This window comes from Sus scrofa, chromosome 9 (assembly GCF_054392235.1).
Source record: "Sus scrofa isolate SSC_HxYL_T2T_F1_AM1 chromosome 9, Sscrofa_HxYL_maternal_Yorkshire_Landrace_v2.0, whole genome shotgun sequence".
NCBI lineage: Eukaryota > Metazoa > Chordata > Mammalia > Artiodactyla > Suidae > Sus > Sus scrofa.
Window position 1 is genome coordinate 128,626,159 of NC_139391.1, and position 23,165 is coordinate 128,649,323.

The 23,165-nt window shown below is 43.9% G+C and overlaps 2 protein-coding genes across 51 annotated transcripts in view; both read left to right on the forward strand.

Annotated features, from left to right (window-relative positions):
• Positions 1 to 23,165, forward strand: part of RGSL1 (regulator of G protein signaling like 1) — a 145,326-nt gene that overhangs the window by 39,492 nt on the left and 82,669 nt on the right. For 24 of the 50 annotated variants that reach the window (XR_014816421.1, XR_014816423.1, XR_014816422.1 and 21 more), the window contains 4 exons: positions 15,209 to 15,291; positions 18,495 to 18,569; positions 20,411 to 20,540; positions 22,230 to 22,334. Coding sequence is in view for 21 of the 50 variants with exons in the window: in XM_084977872.1 (XP_084833998.1) it covers positions 22,235 to 22,334 (100 nt within the window). In the remaining 29 variants the exon portion in view is untranslated. Of the gene's footprint in view, positions 1 to 12,114; positions 12,161 to 15,208; positions 15,292 to 18,481; positions 18,570 to 20,410; positions 20,541 to 22,229; positions 22,335 to 23,165 lie in introns of those variants that run through there. The other 26 variants (XR_014816417.1, XR_014816416.1, XR_014816419.1 and 23 more) reach the window with 4 other exon arrangements.
• LOC146400175 (transmembrane epididymal protein 1-like) lies at positions 6,508 to 7,537 on the forward strand. Its single transcript, XM_084977883.1, has one exon. The coding sequence runs from the start codon at positions 6,614 to 6,616 to the stop codon at positions 7,385 to 7,387; it is 774 nt and encodes a 257-aa protein (XP_084834009.1). The 5' UTR covers positions 6,508 to 6,613; the 3' UTR covers positions 7,388 to 7,537.

A 23,165-nucleotide genomic window follows, 5' to 3' on the forward strand; every position in this document is an offset into this window, starting at 1 on the left:
TGACTCACTAGCTGGCTGAAGCATCATGGTGCTGAATCTCTTAGAAGCAGATGGATTGCTGAATCAAACCCCAGAGGGGAATGTCAGGTTCTCAGAAAGCCTGAAAAGTAACAGACCCTCTGCTGCTTCCCTCACCTCATCAGCTTGAAGATCTTTAGTTCACGGTGGAAATATTGCTAATGATAGAGCTAATTCTAATGAGAGTTAATTACAATCATTAACACAGGCTAGGGGGTTAATGTGATATTTCTAATGGTCTAACCCTTACTTAAGTAGTTAGGATTTTCTGTCTGTGGGTCCCTTATGTCTATCCTCCCAAGGAGAAGAGAAAGCAAAATCCTTTTCAGGTGGGTTGGGATTCAGGTGCAGTCCAGCAATGTTCTCCAGTTTCTCATGAGTATTGAAGGCTCCGACAGGAATGAACTCGTCGGGGAGGAGGGTTCCACTCAGAGCCCTCCTGTGGGAACAACCTCAGCCCCTAGAGGAGGCTCCTTCCAGACTGTGGAACCTCCCCCCTCCCACCCACATGCACACAGCAACCTGACTGGATCAGAGCCCCCATGCCCTGAGAAGAAAGCAAAGTGCCCACCCCTATGAGAACTGCCCCAGCTCAAACACCCCTACTCCCTTTAGAAAACAGGCTGCTCTTTAATAACTACTCCATTTTCTGCAGCATAGCAGACTGATTTAATCCCCATCCCACATCCATAGGAAAAGACATGCTGGATAAAATAAGAAATAGCAGAACAAGATGAATAATTTGTATCCAAGATCTAAAGAAGAAATCCCAAATCCCCAGGTGATAAAATGTAAACTGTAAGAGATAAATGCCAGGCTAATGAGTTGATCCAGAGGCAGGCAGGGGGGCTGGACCAGATAAAAGCCCTACCAGCTGTAGTTGTCATGCCAGCAGAATGGACTTGGGCTCAGTCATTGGGGGAACTAAAACACAGATGTCTATATAAAGGCTAGGTTTGGACATGTGGCCTTTCGGTGTAAGGGAGATAAACAAACTCTTCCCAACCGCTCAGAAAAGAGAAAGGAAGCTGTTCTAAGAGCTCAGATGGAAAATAAAACAAGGCAAAACTGAGACGCAGAGGACTCTGAATTCATACTACTCAAGTTTAGGGGGTGCAAGAATCTTGAGCCATGAAATTAACATAAAATGTAGTTAGCCCTAAAAAGACCAAAAAAAAAAAAAAATGTAGTTAGCGCTGGACTAGTGAAACTTGCAGAGTAACCAGAGAAGCAAATGAAACTTCCAAAGGAAAAGGAGCCCCAGGGAAATGGGGTAGCCACCCACCCAAGGCAACTGTATCAGTTTGCTAGAGCTGCTGTAACAAAGTACCACAAATGAAGTGTCCTAAACAACAGAAATGCATGGTCTTCCAGTTCTGGAGGTGAGGAGTCCAAGATAAGGTGTCAGTAGGATTGGATCCTGCTAAAGCTGTGAGGGGGAGTCTGGTCCATACCTCTCCCCTAGCTTCTGGTGTTTTACTGACCATTTTTGTTGTCCCTTGCTTTGTAGAAGTATCACCCTGGTCTGCCTTCACTTCACATGGCATTCTCCTTAAGTGTGTGTTTGGGTTTAAATTTCTTTTTATAAGGGCAGCAGTCACAGTGGATTAAGGGCCCACCTTGTTTCAATATGATCTTGTGTTCACTTATACAATTTCATTTACAATACTCCTGTTTGAAAATAAGGTTACATTCTGAGGTACTGGAGGTTAGGCCTTCAACATATGACTTTGATGGTAGGAGGCAGGCACCATCCAACCCAAAGCAGATACTCTGCAACAAGGAGGGAGAGCTGACACACATAGTGGGGGAGTAGCACCCCAAGAATTACCATAGGATGTAATCGAAGAATTTGAACGCGACAGGGCTGTCAAACTCTGAGACTCCGTCTCCTCCACATCACCTCAACATCCGTCCCCTAACCCAGCTGTTAGGAGGGTCAGATCAGATACTGTGGAGAAAACTCCATCAACTGTGATAACATGAGTTTTCATTTTTATTATATTAATTAAGAACAATAACTCCCATTTACTGAGGGCTGCGCTGAGCTCTCATTCACTTCTTACCATAACCCCATGTAGTAAACATCCTCATTTTATAGAGTCTGAGGCTTTGAGAGGTTCAGTCATTTGCCTGAAGTCACATGGCTAGTAAGTGGCAGAGCTAGAACTGAAACTTGAGCTTGTCAGAGTCCAAAGTCTGAGCCTTTACTTATTCTGAATATTTCCTGGTTTTAGGGCTGATTTCTAGGCAGCGGTGAGGCTGAGGAAGAGGTGAAAGAAAAGAGACCTGTCTTATACTGAGGAGGAAAATTCAGTCTCCTGTGGAGAGTAGATGGAGGTTTATTCTAAAAGCACGTAAGCATGATGTTAGAGGGTGGAGAAAGAAGAGAAATAAAAAAGATAAATAGGAGAGCAAATAACACCTGTATCACAGCCTCAACTTGAGGGGGCAAGAAGCCTCTGATCCCAGAGCAAGTACCTGGCTGAAGGCTGAGGTCAGAAAGCCAGGTGCTCTACAGGAGGCAGGTGACATTGACCTAACTTGGAATGTGTCAGGGTATGGGCCCTGTTTTGGATCCTAGTTTTGCTTCTTACAAATTGTCTGACCTTGAACAAGTCATTCTTAATTCTCAAATTTTCCATTTCTTAAAATGTAAAATGGATTTTTTTTTTTTTTTTGCCTCAACAGTCACTTGCCTCTTCTTTCTTCCTATAGAATAATCCCCTTCTCTTTCACTCACTACCCTCTTCCCTCTCCTGTGTATCAGGGGAGGTGAGCCTGAGGGCCAGCCACTAGTGCAGGGAGGAATAAAGTAAATTGCTGGTGGTGGGTGTAGGTGTGGGCATGAAATCCAGACCCAGGCAAGGTGTCAGGGGAAGCCTGCTCTAGTTCTCCTGGTAAGGTCCTTCCCCATTATAAACAAGTATTCTATGTATACGTATATAAAACCGAGCTGTCTTTTCTGCTTCTGGACATTCTATGAGGATATGGTACCTGGAAGTGTGGCAGCATCTTAAAACCATGACGGTTGCTAATCTGAGGATAAGGCCATTGAGAATGGCAGAGAGAAAAACTAGACCCTTGGTGATTTCATTCAGCCACTGTATTAATGAGCTCTGGAGCTATACTTGCTCTGGAGTTCTTGTTAGGTGAGAGCATAAATTTCTTAAAGCTTAAGCTAGCAGTATCAGAATTCTCTGTTATTTGCCTTTAAAGGCAAAGACATACTCAGTGACTTACTACCTCATAGATTTCACTGGAATAAACAAGCTAATTCCCATAAAATGTTTAGCACTGTGAAATATTAACAATAATCATTAATAGAATACTTCTATTTTGGAATTATATATTGCTTTCTTCTTTACTAACATGTGTCGTATTTATCCAAATATATACGACAACGTTTTTGACCAGAACTGAGCATTCTACAACTCCATTGCCAAACAAAGCACATAGTAGATACTCAATATGTTTCATAACTAATCTATCTGTATTTTTTCCTCTAAATATAACCCTGATGGAAAATATAATCCAGATGCCCTTGGTAGTTGTGTAGAGATCCAGTCCCTAGGAAGAATGTTATATTTTGCCACTGGATAGTGAATTCCAAAAGAACCTAAGTAGTTTGAAAAAGGCGAGAATGGCAGACTTTGCTAAAACTGGAAGATGCAAAAATCACAGGCTATCAGGGTTGGAAGGGCCCTGAAAGTCATTTGGTCCATCTTCTTTATTTTACAGCTGAGGCTTGGAGACCTCCTTATAGTCACACAGCTAGGGGTCCAGCTGGGGCTGGACCCAGCCTACAGACTCTGCCTCAGTCTCTTTCCATTATGTGTCATTACTTTCTCAACTTTCTCCAGAGTCAGCTTCTCTTATAAGCTGCATAAGGGAGAAGCTCTCTCCCCAGAGGTTGTTTGGGCTCAGGAGCTTGTGAGAATCCGTGGGAATCTGTGCCTCTACTTTTTACCAAGGTCGTTCTACAGAGTTGTTGCCAGGGACCAGGTGGCCTGGCATGAGATCTGAGACTCGGCATCCTTTGCTGTCTGCAAACATCAGCCCCTCATCCCCAAGGGGTCACTGAAGGCCAGGTCCTTGTCCACACACTGATTGGCTCCCAGTACCGAGTGCTAACAACAAGGGCATGCAAAGGAGAACCCAGCACCTATAGGCTGGACAGCGCCATCTCCAGTAGGGTGAGAATTAGGAGCTCTTCACAGGGCTTTGTTCCAGTCTGTCCAGTCTGCGCATGGCCTACCCTCACCCCCACACACCATGCACATTCACAGCTTTATTCACACCCTTTCCCGCAAATGAATGCTCTTGCCTACTCTCATTTCTCCTCATCCCCAAATTGTTGGCCAGTTCAACTTTGGTGCAAATGGCTACGCCTCCCTCAGAATGAACCATATCCTCCTGGATGTTCCCACCACACTTGGTTTATTCCAGCATCTTAAAACTTACTTCACAATGGCTTTAGCTGGGTCCTTTCTGCTAGATCAGGGCTTCTCAAACTTTATATGCGTACAAATCACCTGGAAATCTTGACAAAACACAGCTTCAGATTTAGCAGGTCTGACATAGGGCCTGGGAGTCTACGTTTGTAACTGGCTCTGTGGTGATGCTGACACTGGTAGCCTATGGACCACACTTGGAGTGGCAGTGTACTATCTCGGAGTTCCTTGAAGGCAGGTGCCATGTCTTATTTATCGTTGTAATACCAGCTTTTAGTATAGTGTCTGGCTAATTATGGCTGGTTAATACAGCTTTGTTGAATTGAAGTGAAATAGATTCAGGCACTGGTGTTTCTGGGGTGGTTCCTTTAAATGTAAATCTATGATCTGGGCATATTAGAGTTTTGTTGCAGCTGAGATGGTGGCAGGGCTTGGAGCTTGGGTCTCACAGCCAGTCTGGGAAAAGAGGGCTCATCTGGTGAAGGGCTTAGATTGGTCTAGCTATGTCAGGTGCCCATCCCTTAGCTGATCTGTGGCTAGGAAAGCAGAATTTATTAAAAGACAACAGCTCCCACTTAACCCAGATGGTCTGAGAGGACACTTCCCAGAAGAGGGAAGCTTTCATAATCAAAACAACAGTAGATTTCTACCATGCCAATTCAATTAGAAAAGGCAATTAGGAAAGACAGAAAATTGGAGTTCCTGTCATGGTGCAGTGGAAGCGAATCTGACTAGGAACCATGAGGTTGCAGGTTCGATCCCTGGCCTCACTCAGTGGATTGAGGATCCGGCATTGCTGTGAGCTGTAGTGTAGCTCGCAGGCGCAGCTTGGATCTGGCATTGCTGTGGCTGTGGTGTAGGCCAGCAGCTGTAGCTCCAATTAGACCCCTAGCCTGGGAACCTCTATATGCTATGGGTACACAGCCCTAAAAAAAAAAAAAAAAAAAAAAAGGAAAAAAGAAAAGACAAAAAATACCTAAAAAGACATTTTTTCATTACTTACAGATAATATAATTACATAAAATCATTTGAACAGTATGTAAATGTGATGAGATGATCAATATAAAGATCAGCATAAAATTGTAGTTTCTTATATCAGTAAAAATAATCAAATAAAAGAGAAGGTCTATTCATCATAGCAACGAAAAACAAATAAACCAAAATGGAAATCTATAGGATCAATATAAAACATAATTAACTTGAAACATTCCCTGCACTTGACTGACTGTCACGAAGGATTATATGACAATTACACTCTAAATAAAGGCTTATTGCATGAAAGAAATTATTTCACTGTTCATTCACATGAAGGTTACTAGCTTAATAGGACCCTCTTTCCAACCAGTACTACATATCACTCAGTGATTCTCAAAATTTAATGAGCATAAGAATTACCTGGGAATGTTTACTGACATGATTATTGCAAGGCACCACCCCCGAGAGACTTCACATGAGTACCTCCGAGTAGAACCTATTTGCCTGCACAACTTGGAAAAACACTGGAACTCAAAGGAAGGAATCTCAGATGGTGACACCTCAGTTCTGTCTGGAGATGAGCAGAAGAGTGAACATTTTTCTGGCCTTCCTCAAATAACATCAGCATCACTGGGTGTATGTGCTCACTTTTGGCTCTTAGACTGTTTATACCCAGAAGAACACACTTGGGCCTAGTATTTGGATGAAGTTATATGTGAAGAATCATAAGGGGTTCATCCTCCATTGTATGTTCTCCCCACTTTCTCTAAGTTCTTCCTTACATTCTGTGAATTTGGGAGCAAAGGAAGGAAGGTATAAATGACATCAAAGACGAGTGGGAAGAGAGGCAATGAGGGGGCTAGAGCACAGCCTCCGAGAAGGGCTGATGGCCAGGCATCGGGCTGGAGAATATACTTATTTCATCATGTGGCAATGGTTGGTTAGCTATCCATGAACCAGAGCAGAAGACCAGAACGGAAGCCATGACACCCACCCCACCGTAAATCTGGGTTTTCTCCAAAACCATTTCCCTCCTGTATGTGGATGCAGTGAGCTGAATAGAGAATATAAGTCAACTTCAAGAAGCCCCCTCCACACTCTAGAGCCTGACCTGGCCACTCCTGAGCCTCTTGCCTCTGCCTGTGGTCAGACCAGTCTTCAGTTCCATGGGAGGCTTTGAGGGGCATCTATACCCAGGACTGTCTCTCTTCTTCTATGGACTTTATCACACACGACTCATCTCCAGGGCCTTGATATGCAACTACCACGTCCAGTATCTGCCACGCCATCCCTGGAGCAAAGGAAGATGGGCGAGGCTGCAGCAAATACACTACGTGGGGCTGGTGAAGATACTGAGCACCTTCATTTTAGTGGCCCAAGAACTGCATAACATTCGTGGGCCATTTGTACTTATCACCAAGATGTATCATCAGAGGAACTTTTTGTACCACAAACAGTGGCAGCATCTCACTTTCTACATGACCTTCTTCCTGAGTGGGTGTGTAGATGTGGTGAGCCAGAACCTGCTGCCCCAGAGGTCGGCTGCTCTGGAGCAAGGCGCCCAAGCTCTGGGCATGTTTCTGATCCTGCCCCTGATGGTGTCTCACTTGCAGGACTCAGAAGGCGTGGAGCTGCTGTGTCACATCCTGCTCATCCAGGCCTTGTTCCTGCTGCTGCTGGTGGTGATTGCAGAGCTGTGGGCTCCCAACACGCTGCAGCTCTGGGTACTGAAGGCCTTTTTGTATATGATTACAGGCTCTTGGCTGATTCAGATCGGCTTTATGCTATTCAGACCAATCTCCGGCCATAAATGGATGGATGATGACAAAAACGATATGATATTTGTCACCACCTTCTTCTGCTGGCACGTGGCTTCCCTCGTCATTGTGATGATCTGGATCTATGGCTTCTCCTTTCTGTGGTATTGCTACATTCGTTGATGCCTGAACCAGGTGAGCCCAGAATGGTTCCTGTCACCTGTGCCTTCTGGAACACCTGGAAGAGAAGTTGGGGAAAGAAGAGCCGTCAGAGAGGAAGACCAGGTGTCCTTCCTCCAGAGGTGCCACCTGAGACAACAGACTCCCCTGGGACCAGCATGCCTCTCTCTCCCCTTTCGGCTTTCTTTAGTCCCATTTGCTGGGCAGTGTGCAGGGAGAAGGCAAGTGAAATACAGGAGGCGTGTGACTGTGACCTTCACTTTCAGCTCCCCAAGGATTCTCCCTACCACCACCTCTCTTCAGATCTGTTCTCGCTGCTTCTCTGCACACCTCATGCCCCACCCCCTACCCTGTAGAATGTGAAAATAAATGTACTATATCCTGCCTCTGGATCTTTATAAATATCCCTTGCTCACCATGTAGAATACCTACCACTAGTCGCTGATGTTTAGTCCATCGTAGTGATTTACAGTCTTTGGTACAGCATAGTGATTTACCCATCGTGATAACCACCTCCTCATCCTTTCTCTTTCTGAATCACGTCCGTACTCACACTAAGTCTTAACTGTTATTTTGACCATCTAGCACTCCTAGAACTGTTGTTGAGGCCCTTCTTTTGATTACCTTATGGTTTATCAAACAGAAAGGTGGGTAGGTTTTTAAGCTTTGTTGAGGTATACTTAATATTAAAAAAAACCTGGAAGTATTTAATGTATACATTGTGATGAGTGTGGCATAAATATATGGTGAAACCATCACCACCATCCTCAAAGGCCATTTCCTCTGCAGGGTCTAGTAGAACAGAGCAGCAGTCTGCACAGAGTGAGATCTCAAAAGTATTCCTCTGCTTCCAGAACTTCTCTATCTCCCCATCTCCCCAAGTGTAGAGTCTGTCAGTTTCTTCTACCTGGACAGATCAACCCCTTGCTCTGTACACACTTCAACCAATGTCCAAGTAAGACCCACCTGGACCCACGGCTTTCTGGTTCTCATACAAAATAAAACCCAGTGGCTTGTTTATTCTGCACACTTTTCTTTCTGATCCCACAACTATTCTATGAAGTAGGTTCTGAATGGTCACCTAAAACTCAAAACTCTTAAGAAACTGGCTTCAGGTAGCCAGACATTTAGTCCTGTCACATAATGCTGTAGCTGGGTGTCAAGGGCAGTGAAATTCTTGGGAGTATTATTGGGGACCTACAAAAGAATGTGTTTATGCCACTCCTTCTGCTTTTCTCCCTGTCATCCCAGAGTATGGAGAAGCTGGCAAGCTTTCCTCACTTCTGGACATGGCTAAAATATCTATCTGTGTTTAGGATGGGGTAAGGGTGAGGCAGGGATTCTAGAGAATATCCTTCCAGTTTCCCCCTTTGCCCTTTTCCTTTGGTTATGGCCCTATTCTTCCTTGTTAATTTTCTTTTCCAAAGTTAAGGTGTAGCCAGGGTAAATTGTTTTCTGGCGATTAAGGGCCTCTACTCTCTGGCTTTGGGGGCTTGTGAGCATTCTGAGTATCGTAAAGGAGGGAGGTGCTTCCCAGTGTTGTTTACAGGGACCCAGCAGTGTCTCAGAATTTGGGATAGAATGCACGTGTGGGACGTCCAGTGTGTGACGAGGTGGCAGCTCTCCACAGGAGCCCTGCACCTTGCACTAGTGAGACGGTTAAGTAGCGATGTTGCTCTCTACAGGAGATGAGCTGTGGTCCCCAGCATGGAAACACAGTCCTCCTCTGGCACTGGTTCAGCGCCAGGGCTTCTCCTTGCTCCCAGTGACCGTGGAGGTCCATGTTTCCCCTGGAGGTTCTGCCCTGTTCCTGGTTGTCACCTCTGGGTCCCATCGTGTTGTTTCTTGCCCGGAACCTTGGGTGTCTTTGCAGGCCACGCCCAGCCTTGCAGCTCTTCCTTCCTGTGGCCTAGTTGAAACTCCTCTGGTGCCCTGAGGTGGGGGTGATAGAGAGTCTGTTTTTCCTCTTCAGTCTGTTCTAGTGATTCAGCAAAACTGTTTTCTACTTTACTCAGGCCTCCTCTTTTTCATATTAAAAGCATATTTTGAATTTTTTAATCTAATAATTGATTTTTCTTCGCTAGTACAATCTGACCTCATTCTGAGGCAATGTGTATCTATCTATCTATCTATCTATATATATATATATATATATATTTTTTTTTTTTTTTTTTTTTTGCTTTTTAGAGCCACACCCATGGTATATGGAAGTTCCCAGGCTAGGGGTTGAATCGGAGCTACAGCTGCCAGCCCATACCACAGCCACAGCAACTCGGGATCTGAGCCATGTCTGTGACCTACACCACAGCTCAGGGCAACGCCGGATCCCCAACCCACTGAGCTAGGCCACGGATCAAACCTGCATTCTCATGGACAGTAGTTTGATTTGTTTCTGCTTCACCACAACAGGAACTCCCACTGAAGCAATATCTTTTACTAATTAGGAAAAAAAGTTACATACAAGGGCAGAAAAGCAAACCCCAAATATTACTGTTTCAAGGCATTATCTCTCTAGGAAGGTAAAAGTTGAAGAGATACCAAAGACAATTTTTGATAGATCTGTCTCATTTCTGAGTACCTGTGAGGTCCCGTGAGATACTAATGAGCTCATCTCTCGTAGTAAATGAATGCCTCCAAATACTATGTCTTACAACATGTACCTTTTTTTTTTTTGGCCATGCTCATGGTGTGCGGAAGTTCCCAGTCCAGGAATCAAACCTGTGCCCCTGCAGTGACTCCAGCCACAGTGGTGACAAGGCTGGATCCTTAACCCATTAGGTCACTAGGGAACTTCATCACAAGATGTATCTTTGAGGTAAAATAATAAATAGTAGCAGGCACCTTCAAAGCCACAAAGGATTAATACTGAGGCTAGATAACAATAGTGGACTAGACAGGCCTGCCATTTAGGTGATAAAGATCTTTCTGTATTCTTCATATCCCAGTAGGTATGAGCACTCTGACAATAACCCTAATCACATTGGAATGTAAAATCAGTTGAAAATAAATCTGGGAAAAAACAAAAATAAAAAAACAAGTAGAATTTTGGAGTGAAAGGTGTAATCTTTACCACAATCCACCAGAGGGCACTATCTTTCCATAGGCTGGGAAAGGGGCACTGGCCCTCCATTTATACTGAGGTATCGATTTTAAAGAAATGAAGGATGAAGAAGAGGGTAGAAAAATACATAAGCATCTAGTAAACATAATGAAAGTCTGTTTCCTGTTAAACTTAGATGTGTGGACATGAGTAAATATGGAACAAAATGTTTGCAGTTGCTTGTATTGCAGTCACTATCCAATAAGTATTGTACACATTTAATCAATTAATATTAAGCTTTTAAACTTGGCATATAGAATTACTTATGCATAATTTTATTTATAATTGCTTTCATTTGCTCATTATTTTTCAATGAAATTTGACAAACCAAAATTTACTAAACAGAGACTGTTTTCCCATTTTGTTAATTAAAATTCCTTAGACATTTCATATCATAATTGAAAATATGATTTAAGGAATTCTCTTTGGTACAGTGGGTTAAGGATCTGGCATTGTCACTGCAGTGGCTTGGGTCACTGTTCTGTGGCACAGGTTCAATTCTTGGCCTGGAAACATCCACATACTGTGGGCGCAACCAAAAAAAAGAAGAAGAAAAAGTAGAAGGAGAAGAAAATATGATTTAAAAATACTTTAAATACCTAAGAAGGCAGATTTACAAAGCTAACAAAGAAAATTCTTCTCCTAAGAACTTAAGAAGGCTCTTGTAAATTTAATGTCAGATTTTAAAATAAATGCAAAACAAAATTTAAGCATTTTACTCAATAAAAAAATACACAAAATACACATTTTAAGTATATTTGCATGAATAAAACTTAAGCAGAGAGAAACATTTTTATATGCTTGGGTTTAAATCTACCAATACAACCAAAATAATTAAAATTACTGTCTCCAAACTACTTGCGTCTTCTTGTCTAAAATTTATTTCTAAGGGCATTAGAATACATTTTTCACGTGAAGGGGAGGTTTGATTTACTGGCACATGTGAAATAACATGGGCTCTTGAATCACATAGGCAGGGTCTAATCTCACTGTTGCATTTACTGTCTTTCATTGAAAAGGAGGTGATGATAATCCCTGTTTTGCAGGCTTAAGAATTGAGTGAGAAGAAAGTATAAACATCTCGTCTAATTCTTCCTCACAGAAGGCATTCAGCTAATGTTTATTCAATCTCTTTTCAAAGCTGATGGATAGTAACCCACAACCCAACCAGAGGAAATTACCTGGGAAGGAAGAGAGGGGCTGGAAAATCAAGCATGGATATTAGGTTGGATTTTTCCAGCTTATCTGAGAGACAAGTCAAACCATTAAACATTTGTCAAATACATGCTACATTTCCAGGATAGTAGATCGAAAGGGCATATCAGAAATAAATGAACAGATGCCTACTCCCTCAAAGCATAAAATCAAGTTAAAGAGAACTTGAACTTAACATTTATAATTAAACAAAAAATGATGAAGAACTGTCAATGCACACAAAATAAGTAGGCAAAGAGTCTGGTGTGTTCAAGGGACTCCAGGAAATCAGGCAATAGCAAGAAATCTTCAGACTGAGTCCTGTACCAGAGGCAAACAGACCATCTCCTGATAGAATCTGGAACCCCTTCCAGGCTGGGCCATTGTGCATTCACAAGGGGCGGGGTTCTGTTGACTGGGGGCTAATTCTGCTCTTAATCAATCACAGTGGCAGGAAGAGCATGGCAACATGAGCAATGCTGGTGAGTCTCCAAGAGAGAGGCTTTGAGCCTGTGAAATAAGGCAAATTGCCCTCTTTCCCAGTAGTGAGCAAGAGGGAGTCATTTGGGGACAGGACATGTAGATTTTACATTGTTCACAGACTTTTTTTTCCTTTCTCTTCTCGCCATCACCCACTTTATGCCACCAGGTCTTTGAGGATCTGAGAAGGTCTCAATCATGAGAAAACTAAGGCAACTAGGAGGGATAACTAAGAGGGAAGAATTAAAATGCATATGGGGCCATAATGTGCCAGCCTTCCTCCAAAGAGAAGGCTAGCATGAGGTTTGGGGTTATCTGCCAATTTCTTTGTTATCAAATCAGTATTACTGTTGTGTGGAATGAATGCTAAGCACCTTCTCAGATTATTATGAAGTTTGAATGCAGAAGAGGTGAGAATGGAAAAATAGGAATGAAGAAATAGTAGGATGAGAAAAGGGAGGATGTGGAGAGCTTGTTCCTATACTTCATGAAGACTGGATTGTTGATACCAAGCACTGTCCCGTCAAACCCCTTGTCACCAACAGAGTGTGTGGCTATAGAAAACCATCACTTGAGAAATTTCTTCCAAACTTTGCTTTTCTGCGCTCAGATCACTTCAATAATCTTATTCAACAAATCCAGGCCAGGCTTTGTGAATGACATACAAATGAACAAAAGCCCCAGAGACTACAGATCTTCTCTTGAAGGAACAATTCATTCCACATTTACAGAACTTAGACATTGTGCAAACAATCTCAGTGTGTAGAGGAAGGAAGATGAAAAGACAAAAGTCCCACCTCTCACGGAGCTCAGTCTGGTGAGGAAGGCAGAGGCATGGATGAGTGAAAACAAGGATTTGTTCATTGTCATGATGGAAAGTTGTACATGATGACGGGGTACATGACCATGACTGTTGTGGTCAATTCTACCATTCTTGGCTCACCAAGAAGGTTATATGTAACCAGTTCTTGATAGATAACTAATAATTTGCAAAGCAGACTGAGGTCGCGAGGTCATTTCAGGTGATAGGAATGGTGGAACAAAGGTGCGGAAGTTGGATATGGGACTGCACAGCCCTTCAGGAAAGAACAATCTCTTGGCTGGTCAACAGGAGGTGGCAGGTGAGGAGTGGTGGCAGGTGAGGCTGGAAAGGAACCCAAAAGCCAGTGTGGGTGAAGCCTCAGATACTGTACTGAAGACTTTAGACTTTACCTTGAGGGACGCTGAAGAGTCTGAAGGATATTAGCAATAACGTGATGACAGTGACTAGAGCCAGGGAGAACGTTTGGAGAAACTGATGCAGTAGTCTAGATGAGAGATGACCGGGGCCTGAAATAAGAGAGTGACTTTATGAATGGAGAGGCAAAGATAAGTTCCACAGACGTGTAAAAGGCAAAACCACCTGTCCCTCCATTGCATATGGGAATATTGAGAGAGAGGGAGAGCAACAGAGAGCGAGAGGAATCAAAGATGGTTTTCAGGTTTCTGGTTTAGACCATTGGATGGTGGCTCCAGTAACTGAGACTGGGAATGCAGGAAAAGGAGCAGGCTGGGAAGAAAAATGATCAGATCAGCTTCAAAAACATTGCGATAAAAGTGCTTGATAGGTGCTTGATAGGTGTCCATGTAGAGGTGTTCCATAGCTCATTGGATGTTTGAAACCAGAGCCAAAGAAAGAAGTCTGGATTGAAAACATAGATTTTGAAATTATCCATGTGGAATAGATGAAATAAATCAGGGAATTCTCCTAAAAAGATGAGCAGAAGGCTGAGAAGGGGGACAGAAAAAACACACAGAATTTTACAGCACTAGAGAGCAAGTAAAAGACGTCCGTGGACCAGAGGGCAAGAGCTGGCATCAGCTTTGTTATAACAGTGTTTGATTGTCTAGGTTTCTGTTTCTCTTATAAGACAATAACCACTAAAGCGTCATTAGGAAAAGTGAGAGAGGGGATGGTTTGGTTTTCTGGTGCTATTATAACCTCCCTCTGGTGAAGGGTCCCTTACCATTCTCCCCAGATGTCTAGATGACTAGTGTGTGTATAGTATTTAGGTTTCTCATTTTATAAGCCTTTCATTATAAACGTTGGGCACCATGGGAAAACGCTGGGCCATTATTAGAACAATTCACTTACTATTCACTAGTTGAACATTGTCCACTAAAAAGCAGACAGTGAGTTACAGTAAACGTAGGTCACCTAGTCCACCCGTGGTCTGTGTGCTTGGCTTTGAGATAGTCAACATTTATCTCCTTGGATTAACTAGAGCAGCACAGTGATCAAGCTTGAAAGAAATAATAAATATGTTACATTACCAACATACTCAAAAAAGCTCTCCAGGGCTTTAATATTGGGCCCAAACCAAAAAATTGAAATTTGACTTGGTTTCTAAAAGGTGACTGCGTAGAGAAAAGGTGGTGGAGTTCATAGCGTCCGTGTGTGTGCCCAAAGCTAACTAACCCCATTTCCGGCCATGCTAATAGGACATAGGATATGACAATGGTTGCCTTATGCTCTTCATCGGGAAGCATGTGGAATGCTTGTGTTGTGGGTGCCACTCCACCCCACCAGACTGGGACCAGATAGAAAGGAGGCCTCGTGAGGCATTGTTGAGGGATTGCTTAGTGACTAGCCAGAGGGGGTGGAAGTAACCAGAAGCTTGTGATATCTTTATAAATGTGGGAGCATTGCCCATTAAAAGAGAGTTTAGATAAATTCTGTCAAGCTTCAGAAGGCAGAATTTCAACAAATGGAATGAAGATAAAGGAAGGTAGTTGACAATAGGAAAGATCTTACTATTTTATCTTTTCATAAATGCAATGAGCAGCCCTGCAAGACAGTGAGCTCCCCATAGCTAGGAGTGTTTGAGCAGAGTGGTGTTGCAGAGAAGGGTCGTGAAGACGGGGAGAAATTGAGTTAGATGGCCCTTTAGGCCATCATCATGCTGAGACTATCATATGAAATGACACATTTGGTTGCTTCATTTTCTCATCCTAAATGCAATCCTGCTTCATGAGAGGTTTTTTCTTTTTTTTTTTTTCTTCCCATATAGAGGTAATTGGTTCTACAAATCTCATAATTCTGCTAGAGGATGAAATCTTTGCCGATTTTTTCAACACATTTCTCTCTCTCCCGGTAAGCATTCTCAGACTTCAGTCCAAATGTTTCATCAACAACTGAATAGTGTGCCTCTTTAAAAACAAAAACAAAAAAAAACTATAAGTAAACTTACCAAATCAAAACTATTTCAATTTGAGCAAATAAATATGAATCAGAAAATCCTCTAAAACCTTCAGATGTTCCCATTATTGATATAATCAAACCCCAAATCCCCAGCTTCCTTAATCACCTTTGCCTGTTGGCAGTTACTCCCATCACAGCCTTTGCTGGTACCCAGTGCCCCAAGTGATGGCAGCTCTCTCCTCGCAGAGTACACTTGGCCTTTTCCACCTCTACACTTCTCCTTGGCTGTGATCTTAGTTTCCATAGTTTCACCTACCAAGCTCTTAACCATTATTCAGATCTCTGCTTACATCCTACTCACTTTAAGGAATTCCTAGATCCTCCCGACCAGCTCTTATTTCTCCCTGCCTCTGTGCCACTTATCGCTTGGCAACTCTCCCGGGTTATATTGTGTAGCTCCTCCACTGGGCTGTAAAATTGTGAATTCCTGCAGGACGAGGACCATGGATTGTTCCTTCTGCTTGACCTCCCTCACCAGGTGTTTGTCACATAGCAATTGCCATGTCGTTAGCTGAATCCAAATCTATGTATTTTCTTAATCTATGCAATTAAAACAAACCCCAAACATCAAAATATTTCCAAACCCAAACCTACACTAATCCTGCATCCTTTTTGGCGTAAATCTTTGGCACCATCTGAAGGGTGGTGCCTTAAAAGCAGTTGCTCATCTCAGTGTGCCGTTTTCCATGGAATGCTACCTATTTTAAGGTGAAATTTCATACAACTAGGAAAAATGCTCTGTTATCCCACAAATACCTTTTAGGTGGTCGTTTTGTGCCAGTCAATGGGCTTAGTACTGGAGACATAGATATTAATGGCACCATCTGTGTCCTTAAGGAATTCCCAGGCTAAGGTGAGAGACCAGTGTTTAAGGTGATTGAAAAAAGGGTTGTGGGTGACTTGACTGACGTCTCTAGGAGATAGTGGAGTCTATTGTAGGGAGAGGCCACTCCAACCTGAAAGAGCCCAAAAGGATTCAGTGAAGAGGTGACACAAACCAAGTCTTGAAAGAAGACTAGGTATTTGACAATTGGTTGGGGACGAAGATGAAGAGGGAAGAGTTGGATGAAGAAGCAAGAGGAAAAGACTAGGGGTGTTGAATATCAAGAGAAGCAGAAGCCTTAGAGGCCAACCAGAATAAGTCAAGGCACCAAGGAATACAATCCTATGGCATTTGGGGGAAAACTCTATGTAACTCTGTAAGGCTGAAAAAAAAGTTCTGAGAGGCAGACATAGCAAGAGATGAGATTGCACAGCCAGGCCTCTGATAGCAGGTAGGCTGTGCTAGGAGTTAGAACATCATTCTGAGGGCATTAGAAAGCTATTACATAAAGGAATGACATGATTAGACTTTCATTTAAGGAAATTGTTTCTGCAGAAGCCTGGCTCTGGGTTGGGCTGTCAGGGGACCACAGTGGAGGCAGGGAAACCAATCAGGAGATGGTTTCAACGGTCTAGGTAGGAGGTGATGAGAACCTAAAGGCAGATTATGCAGAGGATGGGACAATTGAGAGAGACTTTTTACAAAGCAAAATGTAGGACCTTGTCCCTTTGAACATTGGGCAGAGATGGTACGAGCAATCGGTGTAGCAGCCTTGGTTGCCTGGGTGGATGGTGGTGCCGGCGACATGGTGAAAAAGGGAAGAAGGAGGAGGCCTCTAAGAGCAGGTGTTTGGGGTGATCCTCACTCATGCATTGCATCTGCCACTGTCTTAATAAAAGATTTCTGAAGTAACTTCAAGGCATGTCAGCAAATCAGTTTGTCAGCTTAATTGTGTAGCCCACAGCAATGTCACAGAGATGGAGAATGTGATGTGGGTAGTAGAATCCCAAGAACGTCAGAAAGTCCTGGTCATTTAGGCAGCTTTGGTCTATTTCGGAGGACAGTGGTATTTCATGTTGAATGCTGCTGTCAATTTACAGATTCCTACCATTTCACTTCCATAATCAGCCTGTGAGGTCAATGCCATTCCCTTCTCACAGATAGATCTCAGAAGTTAAGTGACTTGTCTAAGATCCCGAAGTGCACCTGGGGGCAGTTCTGGCCCTGACCAGGTCCTGCAGCTCCAGGCCTGGCATGTTTTCCACATCAGCCTCGTGCTCCCTCTGGTACAAATGTTACGTGGTGAAACTGCTTCCACGCACTACGCCCGTATGATCTTATCCCATAAAGGTAGCTTCACATGCCAGGTAGGGCATGTCATGCCCAACACTGAGTGCAGATCAGGGAGGAGTCACTAAGGACCGAGTCTCCTTAATAGACTGATATTTGTAAAGTGCAGGCAGCTCCAGAGCCTTCCCTCCATACAGCCAAGGACAAAGGGAAGAGAGGGAGGCAGCCACAGACTGACAAATTTGGAGGCTGCTAGTCTTGGGGCGATGGTGAAACCAACATGATGTGCTAAACATTCAGCCAGGAGTTGGGGCTTTAGCCCCTCTGGTTTATCACTAATACTTTGGGGGCACTTTGTGACATTTTAATACCTATGGTGAAACTGTTAAGCTTAGATACCTAAAAACATAGAAGCCCTTTTCCATTAGTCTCAAAGCTGGTTGCCTAGGTCACAGTTCCTTCTCCATGACAAAAGAAGACAGTGGCCTAGAATTATCTATCCATTTTGGATACTCTTAATGCCTGCCCCCGCCCCCCCCACCCCAGGTAATTTGTACCCTTAATCTTCACACCTTCAGTCCTCTCCACTTTCTCTAGCTCAAGAATTTAGGCAAATCCAAAGATATTTCTTTTTATGAAAAGGCTTTACGCCTTTGTTCTAACTCTCGAAGTCCTGGAGAAATAAATAATGCAATACACAAAGTAAATACCTCTTCATGTCATGAGCTTTGGTCTTTGCACACAGGCAAGATAACTCTCAGGTTGGAGCAGGATGGAGCTAAAAGATAAACAAAGTTTGCAATTTGGTCTTGGTTGTTTTGTGCACACCAAGTTGATTCAGTGGAATAAATTTAAGAATTAATGTCCCTTGAAATAGGAAAGCGATGGAATCGCTCTCCCCCCACGGCTGCAGATGGACCATGACATATTCATGAAGAGAAGTGCTAGACTCCTTTGGCTGTTTCTTAGCTTTCTTTTGCAGGTCTTTGGTCAGACACCATTTTACACTGTTGAAAATTCACAGTGGAGCTTGTGGCCAGAACTACCCCATGACCTGGTGAGTATGATTCTTGAATGATGGATGACTTGGGATGGGGGACAAGGGAGCTGAATTTGAAGTGTGGATTGAGAAAGGAAGAGGGCAAGGAGGTCCCCAGGGTGACTTTGGAAGAAACTATAAAGCAAGTGAGTAGAACAAACAGCATCAAGCCGAGTAGTCATTTCTCCCTTGTGCATTTTTACTACCTGGGTAGGCAATTGCTGGTGAGTTCTTTCCTCTATCTCTTGTTCATGGTTAGCAGAAGGGATTTATCTCACATGTCCACTGTCATGACTGGGTAGTAGATGCTTGGTGCACTGTGCTGAGAACTTTGAGGCCACACCTAAGCCAGAAAGAGTCTGGGAAATGATTGGCTGTGCTTCCCATCAGTGAGGAATAGGAAGTGCAGCCCACGGCCACATAGCGGTTATTTGCATTTTGAGGTGTAGCTCAAATTAAGTCACCATTTGGCAGTTCCTAATGACCACTTGACCATAAGCATGTCTTTCTCCCAATTTTTTCTCTTTATCTTTTGCCTTTGTCCTTGTCCATTGTCTTTCCCTTCTCTCTTTCCCCCTTCCTGTTCTCCGTTTCCACTCTTAGACTTACCACCAGCTTCCTCAGGCCCTACTGGTGGGATCGGAAAGATCCCTCTTAGCTGTGCTCACAGCAAGGTGTTGTTTTTCTCTGGGACCTGGAGAGCTGAGAAAGTCTCTCCACTCTGAGTCGTAGATTTGGTTTCCCTAGGAAAAAGAACCCTAACACTTAAAACTTTTATTTTCTTCTCCCTTCTCTGGTAGTTTGATCCTTCAGGGATCCTGTCCTATTCACCAAATGATGTTTTGTGTGAGTCTTTGTGTGTTTTTGTACATGTTGTGGCAATCGGGATGGGTTGGGAGCTTGTGAGAAATTTTAAGTGTGCTTACAAAGAAGATGAGTAGAGTTGATGATGGTGATACCACAGACTGAATCTCTTCTGCTTCTCTTCTATCAAGCTAAACTTAGATTTTTTTGGGGGGGTGTTCTTTTTAGGGCTACACCCACAGCTTATGGAGGTTCCCATGCTAGGAGTTGAAACAGAGCTCTAGCCTTCTAGCCTTTCACTGAGTAAAGCCAGGGATTGAACCTGTGTCCCCATGAATACTAGTCAGATTTGTTTCTGCTGAGCCACAACAGAACTCCAGATTTTTTTTTTTTTTACTTAGATATTTTCTTTTTTTTTTTTTTTTTTTTTTTTTTTTTTTTTTTTTGGTCTTTTTTTTTTTTTTTTGTTGTTGTTGTTGTTGCTATTTCTTGGGCCGCTCCCGCGGCATTATTGTTGTTGTTGTTGCTATTTATTGGGCCGCTCCCACGGCATATGGAGGTTCCCAGGCTAGGGGTTGAATCGGAGCTGTAGCCACCGCCCTACGCCAGAGCCACAGCAACGCAGGATCCGAGCCGCGTCTGCAACCTACACCACAGCTCACGGCAACGCCGGATCGTCAACCCACTGAGCAAGGGCAGGGACCGAACCCGCAACCTCATGGTTCCCAGTCGGATTCGCCAACCACTGCGCCACGACGGGAACTCCTACTTAGATATTTTCTTAAACAACTTCACTCAGAATAAGAAAGATTTTTGAATGAGAAAAAACAAGCCTTTTCTTTCCTACCAATCCATTCACCCCTTTGAGAACCTCAACCCCAGTCCACGCATTCCTTAAGTACTATTTTTAATCAACACATCTCTCCTCTAGGCCAAATACTACAAGCATGAAGTTATGGAAGTTATTTATTGCTGCCCACCACCCCCGGCTAAGCTGCATTTCTTAACAAGTCAATTCCATTTCTCTTCTCTGTTCCTATTTTATTGGACTCTAGATTGCAAAGTACAAAGGATTATTGACCTGGTTGGAAAAATACCGGTTACCTTTCTTCTGTAAAACCAACCTGTGTTTCCATTACATTCTCTGTCAGGAGTTCATCAGTTTCATTAATTCCCCGGAAGGAGGTAAGCATGTGGGTACGTGCGTGGAGAAACATGGGAAGCCAGGTGCATGAACTATCCTGTGCCTGTCAGCCTTTCAGTAAAGTACAAATATGGGCTACCTTTGTAGCCTTAAGTGTGCAGCTGGCTCAACCTGTATTATGGCTGAAAAATTGGTACCTAGGGCAACAGGCAGGAGACAGATGGGCTGGGCTATGTGTCTCGCTGCAGCCAGAAGTGAGAGTTCATGATGGCCAAATCACCTAAACTATGTTCAGAATCAAACATAGCTCACCACCTTCACTGCTACTGCCTGGCCTAAGCCACCAGCATTTCTTACCTGGCATTGAAATCTCTCTCTGTCTGTCTCTCTCTCTCTCTGTCTCTCTTTTTTTTTTTTTTTTTTAGGGCCACACTCATGGTATATGGAGGTTCTCAGGCTAGGGGTCAAATCAGAACTATAGCTGCTGGCCTACACCACAGCCACAGTAACACAGGATCTGAGCTGCCTCTGAGGTCTACACCACAGCTCGTGCCAACGTTGGATCCTTAGCACGGAGCGAGGCCAGGGATGAAACCCCCCACCTCATGGTTCCTAGTCGGATTCGTTTCCACTGCGCCTCAACAGGAACTCCGAAATCCTCTCTGAATCAGTCTCCTCACTCCTGCTCTTGCTCTCTTCTTTAGATCAGGGCTCTCCTCTGGTCGCTGTCCCTCCCTAGCACAGCCAGCAACGGCCCCTCGCAGTGTGAAATCTAGGACCTCTAAAATGCCTGTGGAGACCGGGCTGCCTTTCCTTTCTGGCCTCATCTCCTCTTACCTCTCCCTTGCCATGCTGGCCTCCCTGCAGTCCTTCAAACATTTCAAGGCTTTGTACTGGCTGTTCACTCTGCCTGGAATGTTCTCCCTCCATATATTCACATGGGCCTCCACTCACCTCAGATCTCTGCGCAGTTCTCACCTCCTCAGTGAAGGCTACCCTGCCTACTCACCAGCCCTCTGCCCACTCACCAGCCCCTGCCTTGGTGCTCCCTATACCCTCCTTTACTTTTGCATTTTTTTCGTGCAGTGCTTAAAACTTTCGACCTCCTTAAACAAGTATTTATTATGCTTATTGTTTGTTGTTCGCCTCCTTTGCCAGAATCTAAGCTCCTCACGGGCAGGGATTTTTGTTCTGTTTGCAGGTATATCCCAAACACCTAGCTAGAACGGTACTCAGCACCTCGTTGACATATAATAAATATTTGTTGAAAGAATGAATGAATAAAATTCCTATCTAGGTTGAATTGGTAACGTGATTCTTGGCTCAACTAGCCAACGGAACGCAGGGAAAGTTGAGATCCAGGAGATCCCAAAGAGGAAAATATTGTAACAAATCGCCCATTTCACTCACTTCCCTCCTTCAATATATGCATCAGGAAAATCGCTGTCAGGTGGGGACCACAGAAGGCACAGGGCCTTCGTCAGAGGGTGATTTCGATCTGTGGATTGTACGAATGCTTATAGGTCCCTCCGGTGTCACTTGATGTGTGTCACCAGAGGGTCTGGTGCCTGCTTCAAAAGCACCACATTGTCGGGGCCCAACTCATCTAACTGGCCACCATTTTTCCTCATTCACACTGAGCGGATGGGGATCCGGCCACGTGCAAACCTGAGAGAGGGGCCGGCGGAAGAGCTCGTTCTCAATCTCTTACTGTGGACTTTTCCTGGCAGCCAAGATGCTGAGCTGGAAAAAGGCAGACCAGTGGCTACTCCAGAGATGCATTGGCGGGGTCAGAGGGATGTGGCGCTTCTGTACCTACCTCAAGGGCAGTGCAGGTGGGTTCTTGAAGTTGTTCTGCGGCCTCTGACAGTTCTTCACAGCTTTCAGGATACCCCAGAGCACAGTTGACAGTTCTGCATGTCTGTGGTGAAAGTAAAACAATGTTTTATAATGCAGTTTGAGTAAAAGTCTTTGAAAAGGGGGGTCCATCATGTAGGTTAGGGCAGAAACAATCAAGTCCCTTTTTTTTTATTCATTCATTCATTTAACAATGTTTATCGAATACCACTGTATGGCAGTCACTGCTTGTAGGTAGGGATACAAAGGTGAACAGGAGCCATAAGTCCCTGCTTCCCCAAGCTGCCATGACAGTGGAACAAGTAAACAAATAAATCCCTGTAGCAAAAGTGTTGGGATATCCTGCTTCCTGTTCTACCGGGTCCCGTAGTTGGTGAGCCTAGGAGGCTGGCAGTGAGCACTGGCTGGCATTCCAGTTCAGCATCATGACTTTTCGTGTAGGAACAATCTCTAGTTTAAGGATAACATCCTGCATCTCCAGGGATCAGATGGAGAACTAGACAGTGTCACAGTTTGTCCCTCAGACTGCTGCCCTGGCAAATCTGTGAAACACAGAATACAGTCTTTGACATCTTTTGGCTCCAGTATCCTTCTGCAGGCCGCTGTGGGTCCGTGATCTAGGCAATGTTCTCTTTCCTGGATCTTTATTTTTGGGATAAAACTTGAATGTCTCACGATCCATTCTCAGAATCTTTCGGGGCTTCCCTAAAGTGAGTTTTTCTAACAAGCAAAAGAAAACAAAATCATGAAGGATTCCTGTACATTAAGTCCCTTTTTTGTCATACCTCCCATCGGCTCCTGCGTTAGGA

Excerpts from the sequence above, each read along its gene's own strand:
- LOC146400175 (XM_084977883.1), top strand. The coding sequence starts at position 6,614 with ATGGGAGGCTTTGAGGGGCATCTATACCCAGGACTGTCTCTCTTCTTC.